Source organism: Carcharodon carcharias, chromosome 20 (assembly GCF_017639515.1).
Source record: "Carcharodon carcharias isolate sCarCar2 chromosome 20, sCarCar2.pri, whole genome shotgun sequence".
In the NCBI taxonomy this organism is placed as follows: Eukaryota; Metazoa; Chordata; class Chondrichthyes; order Lamniformes; family Lamnidae; genus Carcharodon; species Carcharodon carcharias.
Window position 1 is genome coordinate 74,295,799 of NC_054486.1, and position 21,449 is coordinate 74,317,247.

General features: G+C 40.3%; 1 protein-coding gene across 4 annotated transcripts in view; it reads right to left on the minus strand.

Annotated features, from left to right (window-relative positions):
• Positions 1-21,449, minus strand: part of rcor1 (REST corepressor 1) — a 151,133-nt gene that overhangs the window by 90,177 nt on the left and 39,507 nt on the right. For 3 of the 4 annotated variants that reach the window (XM_041214393.1, XM_041214392.1, XM_041214394.1), the window contains exon 3: positions 8,948-9,028. The exons of the other annotated variant lie outside the window; for it this stretch is intronic. In XM_041214393.1, the coding sequence (XP_041070327.1) occupies positions 8,948-9,028 (81 nt within the window). The remainder of the gene's footprint in view (positions 1-8,947; positions 9,029-21,449) is intronic. 4 annotated transcript variants of the gene reach the window in all.

The following is a 21,449-nucleotide window of genomic DNA, read 5'->3' on the forward strand; positions in this document are numbered from 1 at the left end:
CACAAGCAAGATAACTAAGAATAACCTGCACTCTCCTAAAATATTGGCAAATGAGTATTAGCACTGCCAGTTTTGTGACCATTAGCTTAATTGCCAGTATTTTTGCAGTCATTTTTACTGATTCATTCCGAACGATATTCAGGAACCTGAAATTTGAAATCAGAGAAGAAAATTAACCAGAACCTTGTAATACATTTCAGTTTTTGTTGTTGCTGCTTGCAATTTGTATCAGACAACAGCTTCTCACATGTACCAACATAGCTTTGCTTAGGAGTCCATTTAAAAATTCTAATGAATCACCCTTATTCCAAAATAGTAACAAAGAATTAGGATTAAACTTTTCAGTTGGAGATGGGAAATTTGGTAATGACTCTCAAAGACGGGATTTTCAGCTTATAAATTCTATACAAAGGCAGTAAAGAGATGGAACAAAAACAAAAACAGCAGGAAAAACTCAGCAGGTCTGACAGCATCTGCAGAGAGGAATCCAGTTAATGTTTTGAGTCCGTATGACTCTTCATCAGAACTAAGGAGATATCTCAATGAGGAGAAATATAAACTGGTTGACGGGAGGGTGGGACAGAGCTGGACAGAGGGTCAGTGATAGGTGGAGGCAAAGAAGAGATTGCCAAAGATGTCATTGACAAGTAAAGAGATGGGATGATAATGCCATTAACCAAGAGATAGTTCCACAAAACTCCTTCCCTCTAACCAGGTTTTGCATTTTCTGCCAATTTGCAGTGCTTTGAGATGTTGGTTCATAGTTTGGATTCCTGTAATATTAACCGTTAATGCAATCCAAAATAATTCATTGTGGTGGATATTCAATTTCACAGTATCTTTACAGTGTAGGAGGCTGCCATTCGGCCCATTAAATCTGCACTGGCTCTCTCCACTCCCCTGCCACATCCCTGTAACCTTGCACATTCTCTCTCTTCAGGTACAATCCAATTCCCTTTTGAATACCTCGATTGAACCTGTCTCCACCACCCTTTCAGGAAGCTTGTTCCAGACTACAACCATCCTCTGGGTGAAAATATTTTTTCCACATCACATGTCAATTTTGCCAATTACTTTGAATTATGACCTCTAATTCCTGATGTTCTCTTGAGTGGGAGCAATTTCTCACTATTTACCCTGTCCGTCCATGTCCCTCATGATCTTGAATACCTCGATCGAGTCTCCTCTCAGCCCTCATTTCTCCAAGGAAAACAGCCCCAACCTCTCCAATCTATCCTCATAGCTACAGTTCTTCAGCCTGGGAATCATTCTTGCAAATCTCCTCTGTACTCTCTAATACCTTCACATCCTTCCTCAAGTATGGCACCCAGAACTGCACACAGTACTCCAGTATACAAGTTCAACATGACTTCTTTACTCCTGTACTCAATGCCCTATTAATAAAGCCTGAGATAAGGTATGCTTTATTAACTGCTCTCTTAACATGCCCTGCCATCTTCAATGGCCTATGTACATATACACCGAGGTGTGTCTGTTCCTGCACCTCCTTTAGTGGCTCTCCCTTTATTTTATACTGTCTCACCTTCAGTCTGTCCGCAAGCATGACCCAGACCTTCCTGTTGCTTGCCATTTCATCACCCCATCCTGCTCTCATGCCCACATGTCCGTCCTTGGCCTGCTGCAATGTTCCAGTGAAGCCCATCGCAAACTGGAGGAACACCACCTCATTTTCCAATTCGGCACTCTACAGCTTTCCAGACTTAACATTGAGTTCAACTTCAGACCATGAATTCTCTTCTCCATCCCCACCCACCTTTTTTCCATATTCGTTTTTATTTTAATTTTTTAATTTTTTTTTTATCTTTTCCCACTTATTTTCATCATTATTATTTTTTATATTTATTTCCATTTTAATTCATTGTTTTATCCCCAGCTTTTAGCCTATTTCCGATCTTTCCTCCCCACCCCAATCTGTCGCTTTCCAGAGTGCTTACCCTGGTCCGGCCAATATCATATCTTGCTTCCTTAATGTCATCATTAGCACCTCCTTTAGCCAGTTACCATTAACAACTCTTTGACCTTTTGTTTATCACATCTTTTGCCATCTCTCCTTTGCCTCCACTTATCACTGGCCTTTTATCCAGCTACACCAGTTCCACCCCCCTTAAATCAGTATATATTTCACAACATCCCTACCTCCCTTTAGATGTGAAGAAGAGTCATGCGGACTCAAAACGTTATCTGTCTCTCTCTCCACAGATGCTGTCAGACCTGTTGAGTTTTTCCAGCATTTTTTGGTTTTGTTTCGGGTTTCCAGCATCCGCAGTATTTTGCTATTATATAAGCATTTAACACTACTGTTCCTTGTCACTCAGCCAATTTCTTATCCAAGCACCTACTTTCCCTTTTATTCCATGACCTAGAATTTTGCTCACAAGTTTGTTGTGTGGCACTGTATTAAATGCCTTTTGAAAACCCATATACACATCAACAGCGTTTCCTTTATCAACCTTCTATTACCTCCTCAAAAAAGTCCAGCAAGCTAGTTAAACATGATTGCCCCTTGATGAGCCCATGCTGGCTTTCCTAAATTGTCCTGCACTTGTCTAAGTGATTATTGATTTTATCCTGTACTATAGTTTCCAAACTGACTCATCTGTAGTTGCCAGATTCAGTCTTGCACCCCTTTTTGAACAAAGTTCTAACATTTGCAATTCTCCAGTGCTCTGGCATCTTCCCTGTGTCTAAGGAAGACTGGAAGATAATCACTAGTGCCTCTGAAATTTCCACTCTCAATTCCCTCAGTGCCCTTGGATGCACCTCATCCAGTCCTGGTATCTTATCTATTTTAAGATAGCCCTTTCCAACACCTGCATCCTCTCAATTGCAAGTTCTTCAAGTGTACCAGTTACCTCCTCTTTCGCCTTGGCCTGGCTAGCAAGTTCTTCCTTTGTAAAGGCGAATTACTCATTCAACACTTCCACTATTTCTCCAGCCTCAACATGCAAGTCCCCCTTTTTGTCCCTAATTGGCCCTACTCTTTTACCACCCTTTTATTATTTACATGCTTACAGAAGACCTTGGGATTCCCTTTTATGTTTGCTGCCAGCCTCTTTTCATGCTCTCTCCTTGCTTTTCTTATTAATCTCTTCACTTCCCCTCTGGTCCTTCTATATTCAGCCTGATTCGCCATTGTATTTTCTACCTGATTTCTGTCGTACACACACTTCTTCCTTATCATCTATACCTCTATCGCTCTCGTCATCCAGGGTGCTCTGGATTTATGTGCCCTACCTTTCTCTTTCAAGAGGATATACCTTAAATTGCCCGCAATACTTTTTCTTTGAAGGTGGCCCATTGTTCAGCCACTGTCTTTTCTGCCAACATTTGATTCCAACTCACTTGACTGAGATGCATTCTCATCCCTTTGAAGTTGGTTTCCCCCCAATTAATTATCCCTACTCTGGACTGTTCTTTGTTCTTTTCCATGATTAACCTAAACTTTATGATACAATGGTCATTGTTCTCTAGAGGCTCTCCCACTGATTTGATCTACTTGCGCCAACTCAATTCCCAGAACCAGGTCCCAAAGTGCATGTCCTCTCGTTGGATTGAAAACATACTGTAGAAAATTACCTTGAACACATTCCAAAAACTCTCGCCCCTCTTGTCTTTTGTAATATTCCTACCCCAGTCTATATTTGGATAATTGAAGCCCCCCATTATGATTACTCTATAACTCTCTAATTTCTTTGCAAATTTGTTTCTCCACATCTCTTCCACTAGTTGGTGGTCTATTTACTACGCCAATGAACATTATTGCACCTCTCCCATTCCTTACCTCTAGCCAGAGAAATTCTGTCCTTAACTTCTCTGGAACATCCTTTCTCTCCAGTATTGTAATGCCATCTTTAACCAATATTGCCACTACCACTGCCCCACACCATTCCCTCCTTTCCTGACTCTCCTAAATATTCCTGGGTACAAGGTGTTTAACACCAAGTCCTGCCCTTCTTTAAGCCAGGTCTCTGTTAGAGCAATAATATCATAATTTCATTTGTCAGTCTGTGCCTGCAGTTCACCAATCTTGATCACATCTCTGCATTCACATATATGCACGTTAGCCCCGATTTAGGCTTTTTACTTTCCCGCTTATTCCGACCCCATCTAATGTGGAAGTCAGTAATACAGTACAGGAAACCTTTCTTTCATGATTTTGATTTACATCGACAGATACATTGAATGAATAATTTTTCCATCAAAATGCACATTTTCACAGAGATGATATTTTGTATATTAGAAACTGCCTAATAATCATACTTAATTAACTACAATCTCAATTCCTCACTGCTTCAAGACAACACACATTTCAGCACCTAGTTGGAGAAACTATGCTTGTTTCCCAACTGTCCATGTGCTACATTATTCAGGGTGAGGAAATAAAATAAGGGACATCTCAATAGGAGATGGTGGTGCTGCGCTGGCAGGACCAGAGACCCAGAGTGGGAGGGGTGCTAGGCCCCTTGCAACATTCCAAATATACTTTACTTACAGCCTGCCTCCTCAACCTCAATAAAGCTCCACATGCTGCTCCTCACCACACAAACATACACACCTCCTCCCAACCCCCCTAGCGGACCTCCCCCACAACTTGTGACTGCTGCTGGACACCAACCCAAGAATGTGGGAGAGCATCCAAAGCATCCACTCGCCCTACCTGCAACTCAGGCCTGAGGCCCCACCCATACCGGAAACTCTGGCCTGACCATTTCAGACTCAGGCTGCACCATTACTCACCCGCCCATTCACCAGCTGGAGGCAGCCAAACGCAGGCTCCCCTTAACTTAACTTTGAGTGAATTCTCTGCTCCTCCCCAGGCACCTTGGCTCCAATACAAGGGCAGGCAAACAGGCTGCAGGCCTCCTCGTGTGCTGTGGCCGAATGGGCTGACGTCACAGCAGTGTATGCACAAGCACCAAAAGATACATGGGCAGAAACAAGAGAAGACTTCCAAGCAGTCTCCCGGTTGCTTCCCCAGAAACATGGGACAAATGGTACCTTGGGAGGAAATGGTACAGAACACAGGACAGGACGTGGGCAAAATTATGAGACGATCCCATAATTACAGGGCCATTCGTCACCCTGACATTAGATGTTCTTAAAAGTAAATGAAGGAGCTACTTATTAAATAAAAGTTCCTTATAAAGGTGAAAATCAGTCTTATAGTTCTGCCTCACTGTTCAAAATAGTATTGATTAAAATCAAACAATCAAAAAAAAACACTGACAATTATAAAGTTTAGATCAAATTAAAATGAGGTCAAAATGACCCCTTAAAACAACAGGTACTAAGCTTGTAATTTTTTTTTTGAAGTTCTGGTAGACACTGAAGGTCCTATATGGTTAAGTGGAGGAATAATTATTAATCAACTTTTTCAATTCTCAACTCTAATTTTGACAATACGTTCTGTGCAGGTTTACAGTATGTACTTCAGACTGGGATAGACAAGGGTAAGGCAACATGTTCTCAATAATGAAAAATAGACTTCCATGCTTATTCAGAAAAATCTAAGGAAGATTGTGCTCCAGAGTGAAGCTGTCAGTGCTAATGATGGCTTAACCAACAGACCAGGGGTACTGTAAATAAAGACTACATCAGGGGAAAGCAATAGCATAGTGGTATCGTTGCTAGATTTGTAATCCAGAGACCCAGGATAATGCTCTAGGTTCGAATCCCGCCATGACAGATGGTGGAATTGGAATTCGAATTCAACAAAACCATTGTCGATTGTTGTTAGAACCCATCTGGTTCACTAATGCCCTTTACAGAAGGAAATCTGCTGTCCTTACTATGTGATTCCAGGCCCCACAATGCCCTCTGAAATGGCCTAGCAAGCCACTGAGTTGTATCAAACTGCTACAAAGTTACAAAAATGGAATGAAACCAAACGGACCACCCGGTATCGACCTAGGAACCGGAAACAACTACGGCAATCTCAGCCTTGTCGACCCTGCGAAGTCCTCCTTGCTAATATCTGGGGGCTATTGCCAAAATTGTAAGCAACAGCCTAACATGATCATCCTCATGGAATCATATCTTATAGATAATGTCCCAGGCACCACCAACACCATCCCTGACAAAGCAGCCCAATTGATTGGCACCACATCCACAAACATTCAGTCCCTCCACCACCAACGCACAGTAGCACCAATGTATACCATCTACAAGATGCATTGCAGGAATTCACCTCCTTTGACAGCACCTTCCAAACCCATGACCACTACCATCTAGAAGGACAAGGGCAGCAGATACACAGGAATACCACTACCTGGAAGTTCCCCTCCAAGTCATTCACCATCCTGACTTGGAAACATATCACCGTTCCTTCACTGTTGCTGGGTCAAAGTCCTGGAACTCCCTTCTTAACTACACTGTAGCTACACCTCATCTGTTTTAAATGGGCGACCCTTTATTTTTAAAACAGAGTCACCTAGTTCTAGATTTTCCCACAAGGGGAAACATCCTCTCCACACCCACCCTGTCAAGACCCCTCAGAACCATATATGTTTCAATCAAGTCACCTCTTACTCTTCTAAAATTCAGCGGATACAAGCCTAGTCTGTCCAACCTTTCCTCATAACACAACCCACCTATTCCAGGTATTAGTCTGGTAAACCTTCTCTTTTGAACTGTTTCCAACACATTTACATCCTTTCTTAAATAAGGTGTCCTATACAGTACACAGTACTCCAAATGTGGTCTCACTACTGCCCTGTACAACTGAAGCATATCCTCCAAACTTTTGTATCCAATTTTCTATACAATAAATGATAACATTCTATTAGTTTTCCTAATTACTTGCTGTACCTGCATACCAGTCTTTTGTGACTCATGCACTAGGACACCCCGATATCTCTGCACATCAGAGCTCTACATTCTCTCACCATACGTGTAAAATGCTTCTCTTTTATTCTCCCTGCTAAACTGGACAATTTCACGTTTTCCAACATTATACTCAATCTGCCAGATCTTTGCCCACTCACTGAACCTATATCTTTTTGTAGCCTCCTTATGTCCTTTTCACAACTTATTTTCCAACCTATCGTTGTGTCAGCAATAAATTTGGCAACCATCCAATCCATCCCTTCATCCAAGTCAATTATATAAATTATAAACAGTTAAGGTTCCAGCACTGATCCCTGTGGCACACCACTCATTACATCTTGCCAACCTGAAAAAGACCCATTTTTGCCTACATTCTGTATCCTGTTAGCCAGCCAATCTTCTGTCCATGCCAATATTTTCTACAATATGTGACACTTCAAATGCCTTCTGGAAATCTAAGTACAATACATCCACCGATTCCCCTTTATCCACAACACGTTACTTCCTCAAAGAACTCCAGTTCTTTGGTTGGTTGGTTAAACACGATTTCCCTTTCACAAAACCATGTTGACTCTGCCTGATGACCTTAGCTTATCCAAGTACCCTGCTATAACTTCTTTAATAACAGTTTCTAACATTTTCTCTACAACAGAGGTTAAGCTAACTGGCCTGTTGTTTCCTGCTTTCTGTCTCACTCCCTTTTTGAATAAAGGAGTTACATTTGCTATCTTCCAATCTAATGGGACCTTCCCTGAATCTAGGGAGTTTTGGAAAATTAAAATCAATGCATCAACTATCTCACTAGATACTTCTTTTAAGACCCTAGGATGAAGTCCATCAAGACCCGAGCTCTTGTCAGCTGCAGCTCCAACAATTTACTCAGTAACACTTCTCTGGTGACTGTAATTTTCCCGACTTCCTTCCCCACTTCCCTTACCTGGTTTATAGCTGCTTCTGGGATGTTACTTGTATCTGCTATAGTGAAAACTGATGCATAGTACCTGGTCAATTCATCAGCTATCTCCTTGTTTATCATTATCAATTCTCCAGACTCACTTTTGGTAGGACCAACGCTCACTTTGTTAACTCGTTTCTTTTTAAAAATATTTCTAAAACTCTTACTATCTGTTTTTACATTTCTGACTAGCTTTCTCTCGTACTCTCCTTTTTCCCTCCTTATTAGTCTTTTAGTCATTCTTTACTGTTCCTTGTATTCTGTCCAATCTTCTGACCTCCCTATCTTTGCATAATTATATTCTTTTTCTTTAAGTTTAAGTTTGATACTATAACCTTTCTAGTTAACGACGGATAGTGTGTCCGTCCCTTGGACTTTTTCTTACTTTTTTCTTGTTATTATGCCTTCTATAAAATGTTTGTAAAGTTAACTGAAATCTATGATTTTTACTACCTGGTTTGTGGTCTGAGAATTCTTTACTCTGATTGGCTGATCATAGACAGCACAGATCCCTATAGATGGCGCCAGATTCCAGGTCACATCAGAATAGAGGAATATTGACACTCTAGGGCAGGGAACACTTTTGAGATCATTTGTAAACAATGTCACTTCACCGCTGACCAAAGTTCAGGCCAATGTTTTGTAAATTAATTACAAGAACAAAAGGATCACTAGAGTAGATACAAAAATGCTAAAGTTGTTCTGGTTCAAATTAATCTGACTCTTCATTAGGTACATCCCCATTGGAAAAATGAAACAAAGATACATCCCTTTTTCTTGCACAGGCCTCCATACATGGTCAAGAACTCACTTTTTACATATATATGAGTGCTAACTGAGGCATGCTTGCACACAGTATGTAATGAAACATGGGCTCTCTTCCTCCCCTTGCCTGTTCTGCTAGATGTTAGAGTCTAAAATCTACAGGGTCTCACTTTGGAATACCTCAAAATAGTGTTTCCCATTACTTTCTTCCAAATATACTTACTAGCAATTAGAGGTGTATATTGAAAAATCGAACATTCGTTGCAAACCACCACTGAAAATTGGCAAAAAACTTCTATACTTAAATTTTCTAAAAGGTTTCTGAAAAGAAAATAAGACTATAAATATAAAATTAAAATATAAAATGAAATGCAAACTTACATTTAGATTCTGAGATATTCTGATTAGGTGACCAGACCAGCATTCCAAGGTTCTCCCTTTCCTGACAATGCTTTGCAACCTCTGTGTGGGGAGGATAAAAACAAATATTAAAATATAGTTTATATTGGCTACACATATTTAGCTCTGGTATTTTAATATTTAACTTTAAAAAGTGGCTATTACATTATAACTACATACTCAACTCTAATTAGGCCAGGCTGGCGGCAGGGGTGGGGGTGGGGTGTGTGTGTGTATGTGTGTATATATATATAAATAAGAGATGGGATAAATTTAGGAAACAATGCCAAGGCCAGATGGTTTCCCTTTTAATTCCGAAGGATCAAGCATTTGTGCATAGTACACAATATTAAACAGTCCACAATTCCTAGATTCAATTTTCTCTTCCACCCTTCGTTCTCCCTTCCCCCATGCAAAAGTTATTTCAAGGTTACTGTGATAAGCTGATTAACCATCCCATTTCTAACTTAGCATGAGTATACATGTATCTGCGTGTCGGAATAGGTTGACAGTTAGTACAATTTAGCAATAATTGTATAATGACAAACATTAGATCCATGTGAAAAGTACAATCTTTGCAGAAGTCACTCAATGTTAAACTCCATCTTTTTGCAAACATCAACGCCGTAAATAATATTGTGAACTTGCTCCTTTAAAAGCATGTCAAAATCTGAATAATTGCACACAAAATTGGAAAGGTGCAAGAAGTATACTGGAATCTATACTTTCATCATTTGAAAGGGCAATATTGAAAACATGTTGAAAATAAGGCCGGTTACAAGCACTGGGAAAATCTCACTACAATGCAGTATGTTACCATCTTAACAAATCCACAGTAATGCAAAATATGCTGGAGGTTTGTGTCCTGGTTTAGCCTACAATCTGCATGCAGCACAAAAAATGATTTTTTGAAGTTATACTGATCAGTGTCAGTCTCCACAATTTAAGAAGTAATTTCAAATGAGATCTTAGGCACACAAATATAAACATGGTTTTGAAGGTTATTTTCTAGACAGATTACATAAAGAATGAACTATGTCCAAACATACATTGCTTCAATTTCATTTTCTTTCAAATCACATTTGACATCATGTATTGAGCATCAAGGAAATCAGTAAAATTTCCACTGTACAACTAATTTTACATAAGCCAAATAAGCAAGCTTTAACAAGATACATTGTGCATTTTTTAAATAATAGTATTAAATCACACTATTGCACCACAAATAACGTTATACATTTTTTACATCTAGAATTGTTGATCAACACAAGCATATTTTATTAAATTTGAAGCATCCTTTTTGCTTACCTATGAAAGGGATCAGTGAAACCCAAAAAGTACTATTGTGCAACTCTGACCTAAATAATTCTCCTTAACTACTGCCCTTTTAAGTCCATCTCTCTTCACTTTTTTTAAAAACGAAAGCTACTGAATAGTTTGTGCTCCCCCAGCAATGGTAAAACTCATCTCAGGTTCTGACTATTAGCACTAACCACTCTCTCATCAAACAGTAATAGACTCAAGTGGCTCTCACTAAGACCAGCAGTATTACAGCAAAACCTTATCCAGATTAATACCATGTAAAAAAAATTACAGAAGCACAATTAAGTGTTGGTTATATATCTAAAAGCTACCATTCCCAAGCCACATCACCCAAAATGGCAGACTAGCCCATGTTGCATTTTTTGAATTCGTTCATGGGATGTGGGCATTGCTGGCAGGGCCAACATTTGTTGCCCATCCCTTTCATCCTTAAGATAGTGGTGAGACATTTTGAAATGTTGCAGTTCATATCATGCAGGTAGACCCATGGTGCTGTTGGGAAAGGAGTTCCAGGATGTTGATCCAGTGACACTAAAGGAATAACGATATAGTTTCAGGTCGGGATGGTGCATGGCTCGGAGGGGAACATGCAGATGGTAATGTTCCTATGTGTCTGTTGCCCTTGTTTTTCTAGGTGGTAGAGGTCTGGCAATGGAAGGTGCTGTCAAAGGAGTTGCTGCAATGCATCTTGCAGATGGAACACACTGCTGCCACTGTGCGGTGGTGGATGGTGATGCCAGCATGAGAGCAAGGTGGAGAATTAAAATGACAGGCCACCGGAAGCTCAGGGTCATGCTGATTGGAGGTGCTCCGCAAAGAGGTCACCCAATCTGCGTTTGGTTTTCCCAATGTAGAAAAGACCACATTGTGAACAGTGAATCCAAAACCTTGGTGAGTGATGGCTATCAATGTACCTCATTTAGCAAAAAACAGTTGAGGACTAAAAACGAATGAAGGAATGACAAAGAAACAAGGGCAAATCAGAGACAAAACAGACACAAAGTGACGAGGAGGGAAAGAAAGAGTGGATTGAGGAGGAAGAGACAGAAAGGAAAGATATGAAATAAAAATTAAAATGTAAAGAGCTGTAGTAAGGCAAGTGGCTATCAAGCCTACATAGACACAAGGAGAGGTAACCTAAAGATAGGTTAGATGTGGGGAGAGCGAGAGGCAGAGGTGTCTAAGGTGAGAAATTCAGAGCGTGAAGCCTAAATTACTGAAAGCAAGGCCACCATTGGAGCAGCAAAGGGAGGTTGGGATTGAAAAAAAGGGCATAGTGTGAAGTAGTATTGGGGAGGGGTGTGCAGGGGTAGTTGTATGGCTGGAAGTTAGAGATTGGAAAGGTCATTGTGCCATTAATTTCCCTGCAAAACAATCTATTCACTTCTCCCTCATATGATCATCTAGCTAACTTTTAAAATTGATGACCTCTAGTTTTGTTCTTCTACAAAGTGGAGACATTCTTGTATCTAGTCTATCAAAGCCATTCAGAATGTTGAGCCCTCTATCAGGTCACCTGTCAGTCTTCTCTTTTCAAGAGAAAAAAATACCCCTTCCAGCCAGTTCATCCTTCCCTGATAGGTATATACTCAGTTTGATATAATTGTTCCACATCTTTTTCGCACCATTTCCAAAGCTTCTATGTCCGTTTTGTAATATGATCAGAACTGTTTCCAGCATTCCCATGTGTGGGCTAATGAAAATTCAGTACACATTTAGCATAACTTCTTCACTTTTCAATTCTATCCCTCTACAAATAAACCCTAATGTTTGATTTTTTTTAATGGCCTTATTAGCCTGCAGTGCTACTTTTAGCGGTTTATATATTTGTTCTTCTAGATTCCCTTGTTCCTTTACCCCATTTTGATTCTTACTTCCCAAGCAAAATGTAATACCTTTTGTTGAAATTCATTTGCCAGGTCTGCAAATTTATTAGTCATCTTATTATTTGTAGCAGTCCAGCTGAGAATTGCCTATATCTCCCATTTGGCATCATCTGAAAATTTAGAATTATTTTTGATTCCAAAGTTTAAATCATTAATATAAATTACGAACACTAGTGGTCCCAGCACTCATCTTTGTGAGACCACATGTTCCACATTGTGCTACTCTGAATAGCTACCCTTTATCTACACTGCAATGTGTCTTGCAGCCAGCTTGCTATTCATTCTGCTACTTGTCCCCTGACTCTGCATGTTCTGATCTTATTTATCAGTCTATTATGCGTACCTATCAAAGCCTGTCTGGAAATCTAAGTTTTCTGTTTGAACATTTACAAACATGGGTGATAGCTGTCTTTGTGGTACAGTCTAGCAAGAAAAAGAATACACCATCAACTGTTAATGAACAAGCTATAAAGCTGAGCGACAATATTTCCCACCCCCACCCCAATAAATATGCCCCTGTGAATTAGGTGTTAAAAGCAATGACTTGAAGGACACAAGCTAGCTCCTTTCAATAAACATTTCTTCTGGCAACAGTCGTTTCACATACGCTGTAGAAATAAACAAGAATTAATCCTACACAGGATCACAGTATGAACAAATAGCAAAATAAAAACAGATCCTGTACGGGATAACAAAAAGCTAAATACCACATACTTAAAAAGCTTACAAAATCTAAAGCAGACAGTTGAGACAAATAAAACTCAAACACTAGGGTGAGACAACAATTCAGCCAAGAGATGGGTAAATGGTAAACTCAACACTGGCATAAACATAAACTAACCACTACTACATTTTTTCATAGTTTATTTATTGTCCAGGCTAAGCTTGGTCAAAGTCCTGCAGAAAATTCCAGACTTATCATCCAAGAGTCCCATTCCCAGCCAATACAACTATTGGAAGTATTTGTGAATACCCTGCCTTGCATCTTACTTCTGATTTCACTGATGAAATTAAAGTTCCATACAGATACTGAAAGAAAGCACTTTAGAGAGAATCACCAGTTGACAGAATAATATTCAGGTAACATGCGTAAACCAAATCCCTGAGCAGAACTGGTGGCTTTCTCCAATATTATACCATATGAGGGGAAGGGAGAGGATTATCGCCCATGCTTGTGGTTCCTATTTCCCATGCTTTATGATAAGAATGCCAGTCTCAATGTAAACCTGGGGATCTGATGTATCAATTTCACACATCAACAATCTGAACTACATAAGCACCAATATAAAACACCAAATATTTAAAAAGCTTACAAAATCTAAAGCAGACAGTTGAGACAAATAAAACACTAGGGTGAGACATCAAAACATATTGTTTATGCTTGACATTTTATCAATGTACAAGAAATTGAAATTTGTGAACATTTTACAGCAACTATTTTAATAGCTTTGGGGTATTTAAATGTTGGAAACAGTCTACATTATGCTACATTGTCAAGCATGCGAATGGTTACAAAAACCCAACAAATGAATACAAACCTTGCACACACTAGGACCCTGAGGAGTGCATCTCATGTATCTCACCCATCCCCCATTCAACCAATATAGCAATGGTACCTGGCAACAAATACTTGTTCTCTTGCCCTTGTGAGCTTTATATGTCAGCTGCTGATTTGCATGAGAAAATTGAACCAACTAAATTCTGTAAAATAACCAGTTAAAAGAACATTCCATCATATCCATAAAATGGAAGATACACAGAACCAAAAAAAACATACAAAGATGATAAATGATGACGGATGCAGGAACAGAAAGAAAAATAAGAGAAACTGGGCAATACTGAAGGCCAAACAAACTGATTCCATCTGTAGCACTGTTGAGAAAAATAAAATGTTTCCATATAAAAAGTTTAGTAATTTCAAAATTATGTAAAAAATTATTAGAAAAGGCAAAGTTCCTCAGGAATCTGATGTGTTATTTTGAGAAATTTTAATTGTTCAACAAAACTGGAGTGGTAGGTAGAAAAGCTGTATAAATAAAATTGTATATCACTTTATCCAATCAGGTTTTCCAACTAGGTATGTTCCAGTTGTCAGGATTACAGTTTGACTTTAATCTGGGGAAGCTAAAGTAAAGTATGTTCCTGAGAACACACTAAAGTAAAAGAGGAAATAGAAAGAACTTCCATTAATATGTCTTTCACTATTCCAGGATATCACAAAATACTACACAGCCAATTTTTCGTTCAAGGAAGGAAAGTGGTGTTGGCATGGCCAACATTCATTGCCTTCCTCAACTCACCTTGAGAAGATAATGGTGCACCTTCTTGAACCACTGCAGTCCACATGATGCAAATAAACTGACAGTTGTGTTAGGGTGTTCCACTCAGCAACAGTGTAAACACAGCAACACAGTTCCAACTCAGCGCCTGGAACTTGTGAGTGGTGTTCTCTTCCACATACTGCCCTTGTTCTTCTGGGTGGTAGAGATCGCAGGTTTGGAATGTGCTGTCAAAGGAGATTGGACGAGTTGCTGCAGTGCATCTCGTAGGTGGTACACACTGCATCAGTGATGGTGGAGAGAAAGAATGTTTAAAGGTGGTGGATGGGGTGCCAATCAAGTTTCTTTCCTGGATGGTGACAAGTTTCTTAGGTAGAGCTGCATTCACCCAGGCACGTGGGGAGTATTTCACCACACACCTGACTTATGCCTTGTAGATGGTGGATAGGCTTTGGGGAGTCAGGGGGCAAGTTACTTGCACAGAAATCCCAGACTCCGACCTGCTTCTAGCCACAGTATTTGTATGGTTAGTCTAGTTAAAATTTCTGGTTAATGGCAACCCCAAGGGTGTTGATGATCTTAACCACAAGCATCTTCCTTTGTGCTAGGTATGACTCCAAACAATAGATAATTTTCACCTAGGTTCCCACTGACTTCATTTTTGCTAGGGCTCTTTGACCAAATGCTGCCTTGATGTCAAGGGCAGTCATTCTCACGTCATGTATTGCCTTTGGCTCTTTTGTTCATGCTTGGACCAAGGTTGTAACGGAGGTTTGGAGCCAAGTAGCCCTGGTGGAACCGAAACTGAACATTGGCAAGGTTATCGGTGAAGTGGTGCTTGATAGCATTATGGTCACCTTCCAACATTTTTTTGATGATCAAGAGAAGGCTCTTGGGGCGGTAATTGGACGGGCTGGATCAGTCCTGCTTTTTGTGGATAGAACCTGCCTGGGCAATTTTCCACATTGTCAGGCTGATGTCGGTGTAATAGTTGTACTGCAGTAGCCTGACTAGGGCCGCAGCTGGTTCTGGATTATAAGAACTCAATACTACAGTTGGGATGTTGTCAGGGCCCATGGCCTTTGCTGTATCCATAGTCTTCAGCCATTTCCTGATACCACAGGGTGAATTGAACTGGCTGAAGGCTGACAACTGTGATGGTGGGAACCTCCACTCAGTACTCTACAACTGCTTCAGCTCTACCTCACCACCACTTCACTTGACTCCTCCACTGTTGCTAAACTATCAGATTGCTTATCCAATATTGAGTGCTGCATGAACAAAATTTTCCTCCATATAAAAACGGGGAAGACTGAAGCCATTGTTTTGTTCCCCACTCCAATCTCCATTCCCTAACTACCAGTTCCTACCCTCTCCTTGGTGTTAAGAAACCCAAACTTACCTTGGAGGTCGGGTACTCCAAGTCCTGATGAACTTCGGGCCTCCCGTGCATGCGCCAGCAAGGAGCTGGCTGCACATGCGCAGTTTGGATATTTCATGTTCTTCAGGGTCAGGACAGGCCCTGAGCTGCTGCGCATAGAGAAAAAAGAACAGGAGAAAACCCAGGTCAGGTGGCCAGGTGCAGAGCACCATAGTCAAATAAGTATCCTAAAGAGAGGGACTAGGGGGGAGGACAAGGAGAAGATCCCAAGAAGTGCCCCAGAGGCAGGGACAAGGGAAAGGAGTCAGGAACAGGTCCCAATGAGTTAAAAAAAACGAGAAATGGTCACCAATTAAAGAAAGAGCTGCGGGGAGCAGACTCTTAAGTGAAGTGGGCTCAGGAGAGGCCCCGATAGTCAAAGAGGGCTCAAGTGAAGCCCTGAAGATCCAAGAAGGCAGCTGAAGGCTGGTAACTCCGTGCTGCGGGCTGCTGGGGCAAAGGTACCCTTTTGGAGCAGTGCTGTTCTGCTTGGCACTGCCGAAGATGCAAAATTGTGCATATAAGTTGATGCTCGAGTGTATTCAGAAATCCAGGGAAACGTAGTTGCAGAAGATGAGATTGAAACCATGTGAGGTTGGCTATCATTGAAGCCATCCGAGTTGGAGTGACTTTTGGAGAGAATTCCAAGGGAAGATCTTCAAAGATGGAGATTGGAAACCCTTGTGAGAAATATGAAGTTTCAGAGAGATTAGTTGGCTCACAATGTAACAGATGTCTGGGTGGGTGTTGAGAAATCCATGGAATCTGTTTTGCTCATATTTGACATTTATTCTGTAGCATGATGTGTTCTACCAGTTTTCCTGTTAATTCACATGTACCTTATACCTATCCTGAATGCTAGAATATTAGATAGTGTAAATTGTTTTACCTTTCTGACCCTGTATAGTAAAGTTTATTTTTGTTTGTTCAAAACCCGTGGAATCTTGTGGCTTTATTTTATTAGAAGGTGTCTTAAACCTCAAACATTATCTACTTTAAACAAAATGTTATTGGCCCCTAACTGGATCCCACCAACAACTTGGAGGCCTGGCCAAGGGTCTCAACACCGGCAACAGTCTGAGATTAAGCCAGTCTTTTCACAACCTTGGTGACATACTTGCTCCTGGGAGGAGCTTCCAACTTCATATTCATGCCATCTTTAAACTACCTATTTCCACCTCTTATAACATCATTTGACTTCATCCCTCTCTCAGCTCATCTGCTGCTAAAACTCAATTATTCCCGCATTTCCTCTAGACTCAACTATTCCAATACACTCCTAGCTAGCTAGGCTCCCTCCATAAACTTGAGGTCATCCAAAACTCTACTGCCCATGTCTTGATGAGCAGCAAGTCCCGTTCCACTATCAGCCCAGCGCTCAATGACACTGGCTCCTGATCAACCAACATCTCGATTTCAAAATTCTCCTCCAGCCTCACAACCCTCATTTACCTGCATTCCTTTATTTCTGGTCTCTTGTGCATTGTCAATCATAACTGCTCTACCACTGGTGGTCATGCTTCCGGTTGCCTCGGCCCCAAGCTCTGGTATTCCTTCCTTATATCCTTATATCTTTCTGTCTCTATCTCGCTTCCTTCAAGACGTTCCTCAAAACCTACCTCTCTGACCAAGTTTTTGGTCAGCTGACCCCATAACTCCTTTTGCAGTGTCTTCGTTTCATAATGCTGCTGTGAAGCACCTTGGGGCATTGCATTATGTTAAAGGTGCTATATAGCTTGCTGTTGCTGTTCTAAGTTGAAGTCTAATGCTGCATTTATAGAGCCATTTCAGGAAGCAGTTCTGCAATTAACTTCTAAATGCCATAGAAACAGCTGTGTTTATAATGCAGGGTAATTTCTACAACACTGAATCTAGATTTAATAATTATGCAAGCATAAACTTCCATACACTTGTTTATTTTTACATATACAGAGATTTTGCCTCTTTTAATGCCTTTGATAATGATTGGAGAAAAGTACAATACAGATTAGTAACAAGACCACTTTGCCAGCCTGTCTAGGAAGGCTGTAAAGCCTTCAACTGCTTAATCCACTGTGCTAAGGAACATTACTGTTGCTGTTGGAGGTCGGAAACAATGCATGCACCATCCCAGTGCAAACTTTCAAACTGTCACTGACTGGAAAGAAAAAAAACAAATGAGATGCAATGAATTTGTCACACATTTTATGCATCAGCCATATGAATATTAGCAGAAGTCAGCATAAGTGAAAATCCAACCACCCTGACATCCCAACCTTAACTACACTGTTACAATGTGGGGCCAGAGAACAGACAGTATGATGTGATGAAAGAGAACAGGAAAGAGAAAAACTAAAGATAATAGGATTTCTGTCCTGTGCACCTTAGCCAAACAGCTAGCCGAAATCCGGTACTGACAGAAGCCTGGGAGCTGATTGCCTTTCCTCTCGGTTACAGGTAGGATATGGCCTTGGAAGATTTCTTTAGGGTAAAAAAAAAATCAATCTCATTACAAAAAAAAATTTGAGACTCTATTCAGCAGCCATACTCAAAAGTCTAATTTCTACTTGATATAAAGTAATATTTTCCCAAAATCTGTCCTGATCCACGTTACATATCAGATTTGGAATCCTGCCATGATAGTATCGTTCAGCAAAAGTGGCACAGATGAACATTCCATTAAAATAAAATCCAAATCCCAAATTTAAGGGATCAGCTTTAAATGTAAAAAAAAAATGGCATGGTCACCTCAGATACTTCTAAACTGCAGAAGATCCAGACTAGGTTTGCAAAGCAGAGTTTTACATTCAGGCATCAGGACTCTCCAAGGCTTGGAAACCAGTTTTTAACTTGATTCCTGTGCTTGGGAACAGAGGTAAAAGTGCAACGTAAAAGCACCTTTCAGGAAAGCTCATTACTTGTACTCCAAATGCAATAAGCATTCACTCTAAATAATCACTGTAGTAAAAACAGAAAATGCTGGAAATACTCAGGTCTGGTAGCATCTATCGAGAGAAAAACACAATGTTTCAGGTCGGCGATCTTCCATCAGAACTAGATTAATCACTATGAAAAACAAAAATACCTGGAAAAACTCAGCATTTCTGGCAGCATCCGTGGAAAGGAGCTCAGTTAACATTTCGAGTCCGCATGACTCTTCAACAGAACTAAGGAAAAATAGAATTCTGCTACCGTTCACGTTATCAACATTTAATAAAATGGCCCAGATAAATTAATAATCCAGAATAACCCAGATACATTTAGTTAAACCTACTTGTGTACCAAGATATTAAAATTCTACCCCATGCCCCAGTCCTTAAAATAATATACAAAAACAAGGATGCAAAATATTGAAAATGATTTTGAACTTGGGACATCCAATATTAGTTGTACATGCTGAAAGAGAACTTAATTTGTTTAAAAAGCTGCACATGGTAATTTTTCGTAAATCTACATGTTATTATTTGGCAATTTCACTAGATTAAGATGCAACTATTAGGCATTAACACTGCAAAGGGTGAAATTCTAATGATCATACTGGAAAACTGAAAAGGAATCAATCATACTAGTGGGAACATGCTCTAGACTAACGCAAAGCAAATAAATTAATTGAAACTGCAGACAAATTAAAGATTTTAACTATCCAAAATAGGCTGGAATAATGTTTATGATAAAAACAAGGTTTCTTTTCGTAGTGCATGCAGGGCTGCTTTTTTAGTCAATATGTTGCTGCTCCATTAGGGAAGAACTATCTGACCCAGTCCTGGGTAATGAGGCAGAGCAAATGTGTGACCTAAAAGCATTTTAAAAGCAGTCATCACAAGATTAACTTATTTTTCATTTTTATAACTAGAAGTTGAGGACAAAATGTACTTAACTGGGAAAAAAATATAAGATGAAACAGAATGTGCCGAGATTAAATGGAAAGAAAACTGGAAATTAGAACTAAGGTCTGGCAACAAAATTATTTCAACAGGTGCAAAGGGTACAACTACTCAGTAAGGAAAAGAAGTTCATTGAAGGTTTAAGTTCAATGGGCCAGAAGGAAGATTATACGAACATACAAGAAAGGAACAGAATTAGCCATTCAGCCCCTCAAGACTGCTCTGCCATTCAATAAGATAATGGCTGATCTGTTTGCATTTCGAATTCCACATTGCCATCCACCCCCGATAACCTTGGATTCTTGGGAATCAATCTACCTCCGCCTTAAAAAACATTCAATGACCCTGCTTCCACTGTCTTCTGAGGCAGAGTTCCAAAGTCTCACAACCCTCAAAACTTCATTTCTGTCCTAAAAGGGCAACACCTAACTTTAAAGCAGTGGCCCCTAGTTCTGGACTCACCCACAAGTGGAAACATCCTTTCCACATCCACCTTGTCAAGACCGTTCAGGATCTTACATACTTAAATTAAGTCACCCCTCAATTTTCTAAATTCCAGTGGAAACAAGACCAGTCTCTCCAATCTTTCCTCACAACACAACCCACTCATCCCAGGTATCAATCTAGTAAACCTAAAGGTAAAAAAAAAACATAATGGAAGTTACGTACAGGCCTCCGAACAGTAGTCAGGATGTGGGACACAAGATACACCAGGAGATAGAAAAGGTGTGTAAGAAAGGCAAGATTACAGTGATCATGGGGGATTTCAATAGGCAGGTACACTGGGAAAATCAGGTTGGTAGTGGATCCCAAGAAAAGGAATTTGCGGAATGTCTATGAGATGGCTTTTTGGAGCAGCTTGTGGTGGAGCCCACTAGGGAACAGGTAATTCTAGATTTAGTGATGTGTAATGAGACAGATTTGATAAGGGAGCTTAAGGTGAAGGAACCCTTAGGAGGAAGTGACCATAATATAATAGAATTTACCCTGCAATTTGAGAGGAAAAAACTGGAATCAGATGGAACGGTATTACAGTTGAATAAAGGCAACTACAGAGGCATGAGGGAGGAGCTGGCCAGAATTGACTGGGAGATGAGTCTAGCAGGAAAGACAGTGGAACAGCAATGGCAGAAGTTTCTGGGAGTGATTTGGGAGACACAGCAAAAATTCATCCCTAAGAAGAAGAAGCATACTAAAGGGAGGACAAAGCAACCATGGCTGACAAGGGAAGTCAGGGACAGCATAAAAGCTAAAGAGAAAGCATACAATGCGGCAAAGAGCAGTGGGAAACCAGGGGATTGGGAAGCCTACAAAGACCAACAGAGGACAACTAAAAAAGAAATGAGGGAGAGATTAAATATGAGGGTAAACTAGACAGTAATATGAAAGAAGATTGCAAGAGTTTTTTTTACATATATAAAGGGTAAGAGAGAGGCAAAAGTGGACATTGGGCCGCTGGAAAATGACACTGGAGAAGTAGTAGTGAGGAACAAAGAAATGGCGGAGGAACGGAATAGGTACTTTGCATCAGGCTTCACGATGGAAGACACGAGTGACATCCCCAAAATTCAAGAAAGTCGGGGGGCAGAGGTGAGTACGGTGGCCATTACCAAGGAGAAGGTGCTAGGAAAACTGAAAGGTCTGAAGGTGGATAAATTACCTGGACCAGATGGATTACACCCCAGAGTTCTGAAGGAGATAGCTGAAGAGATA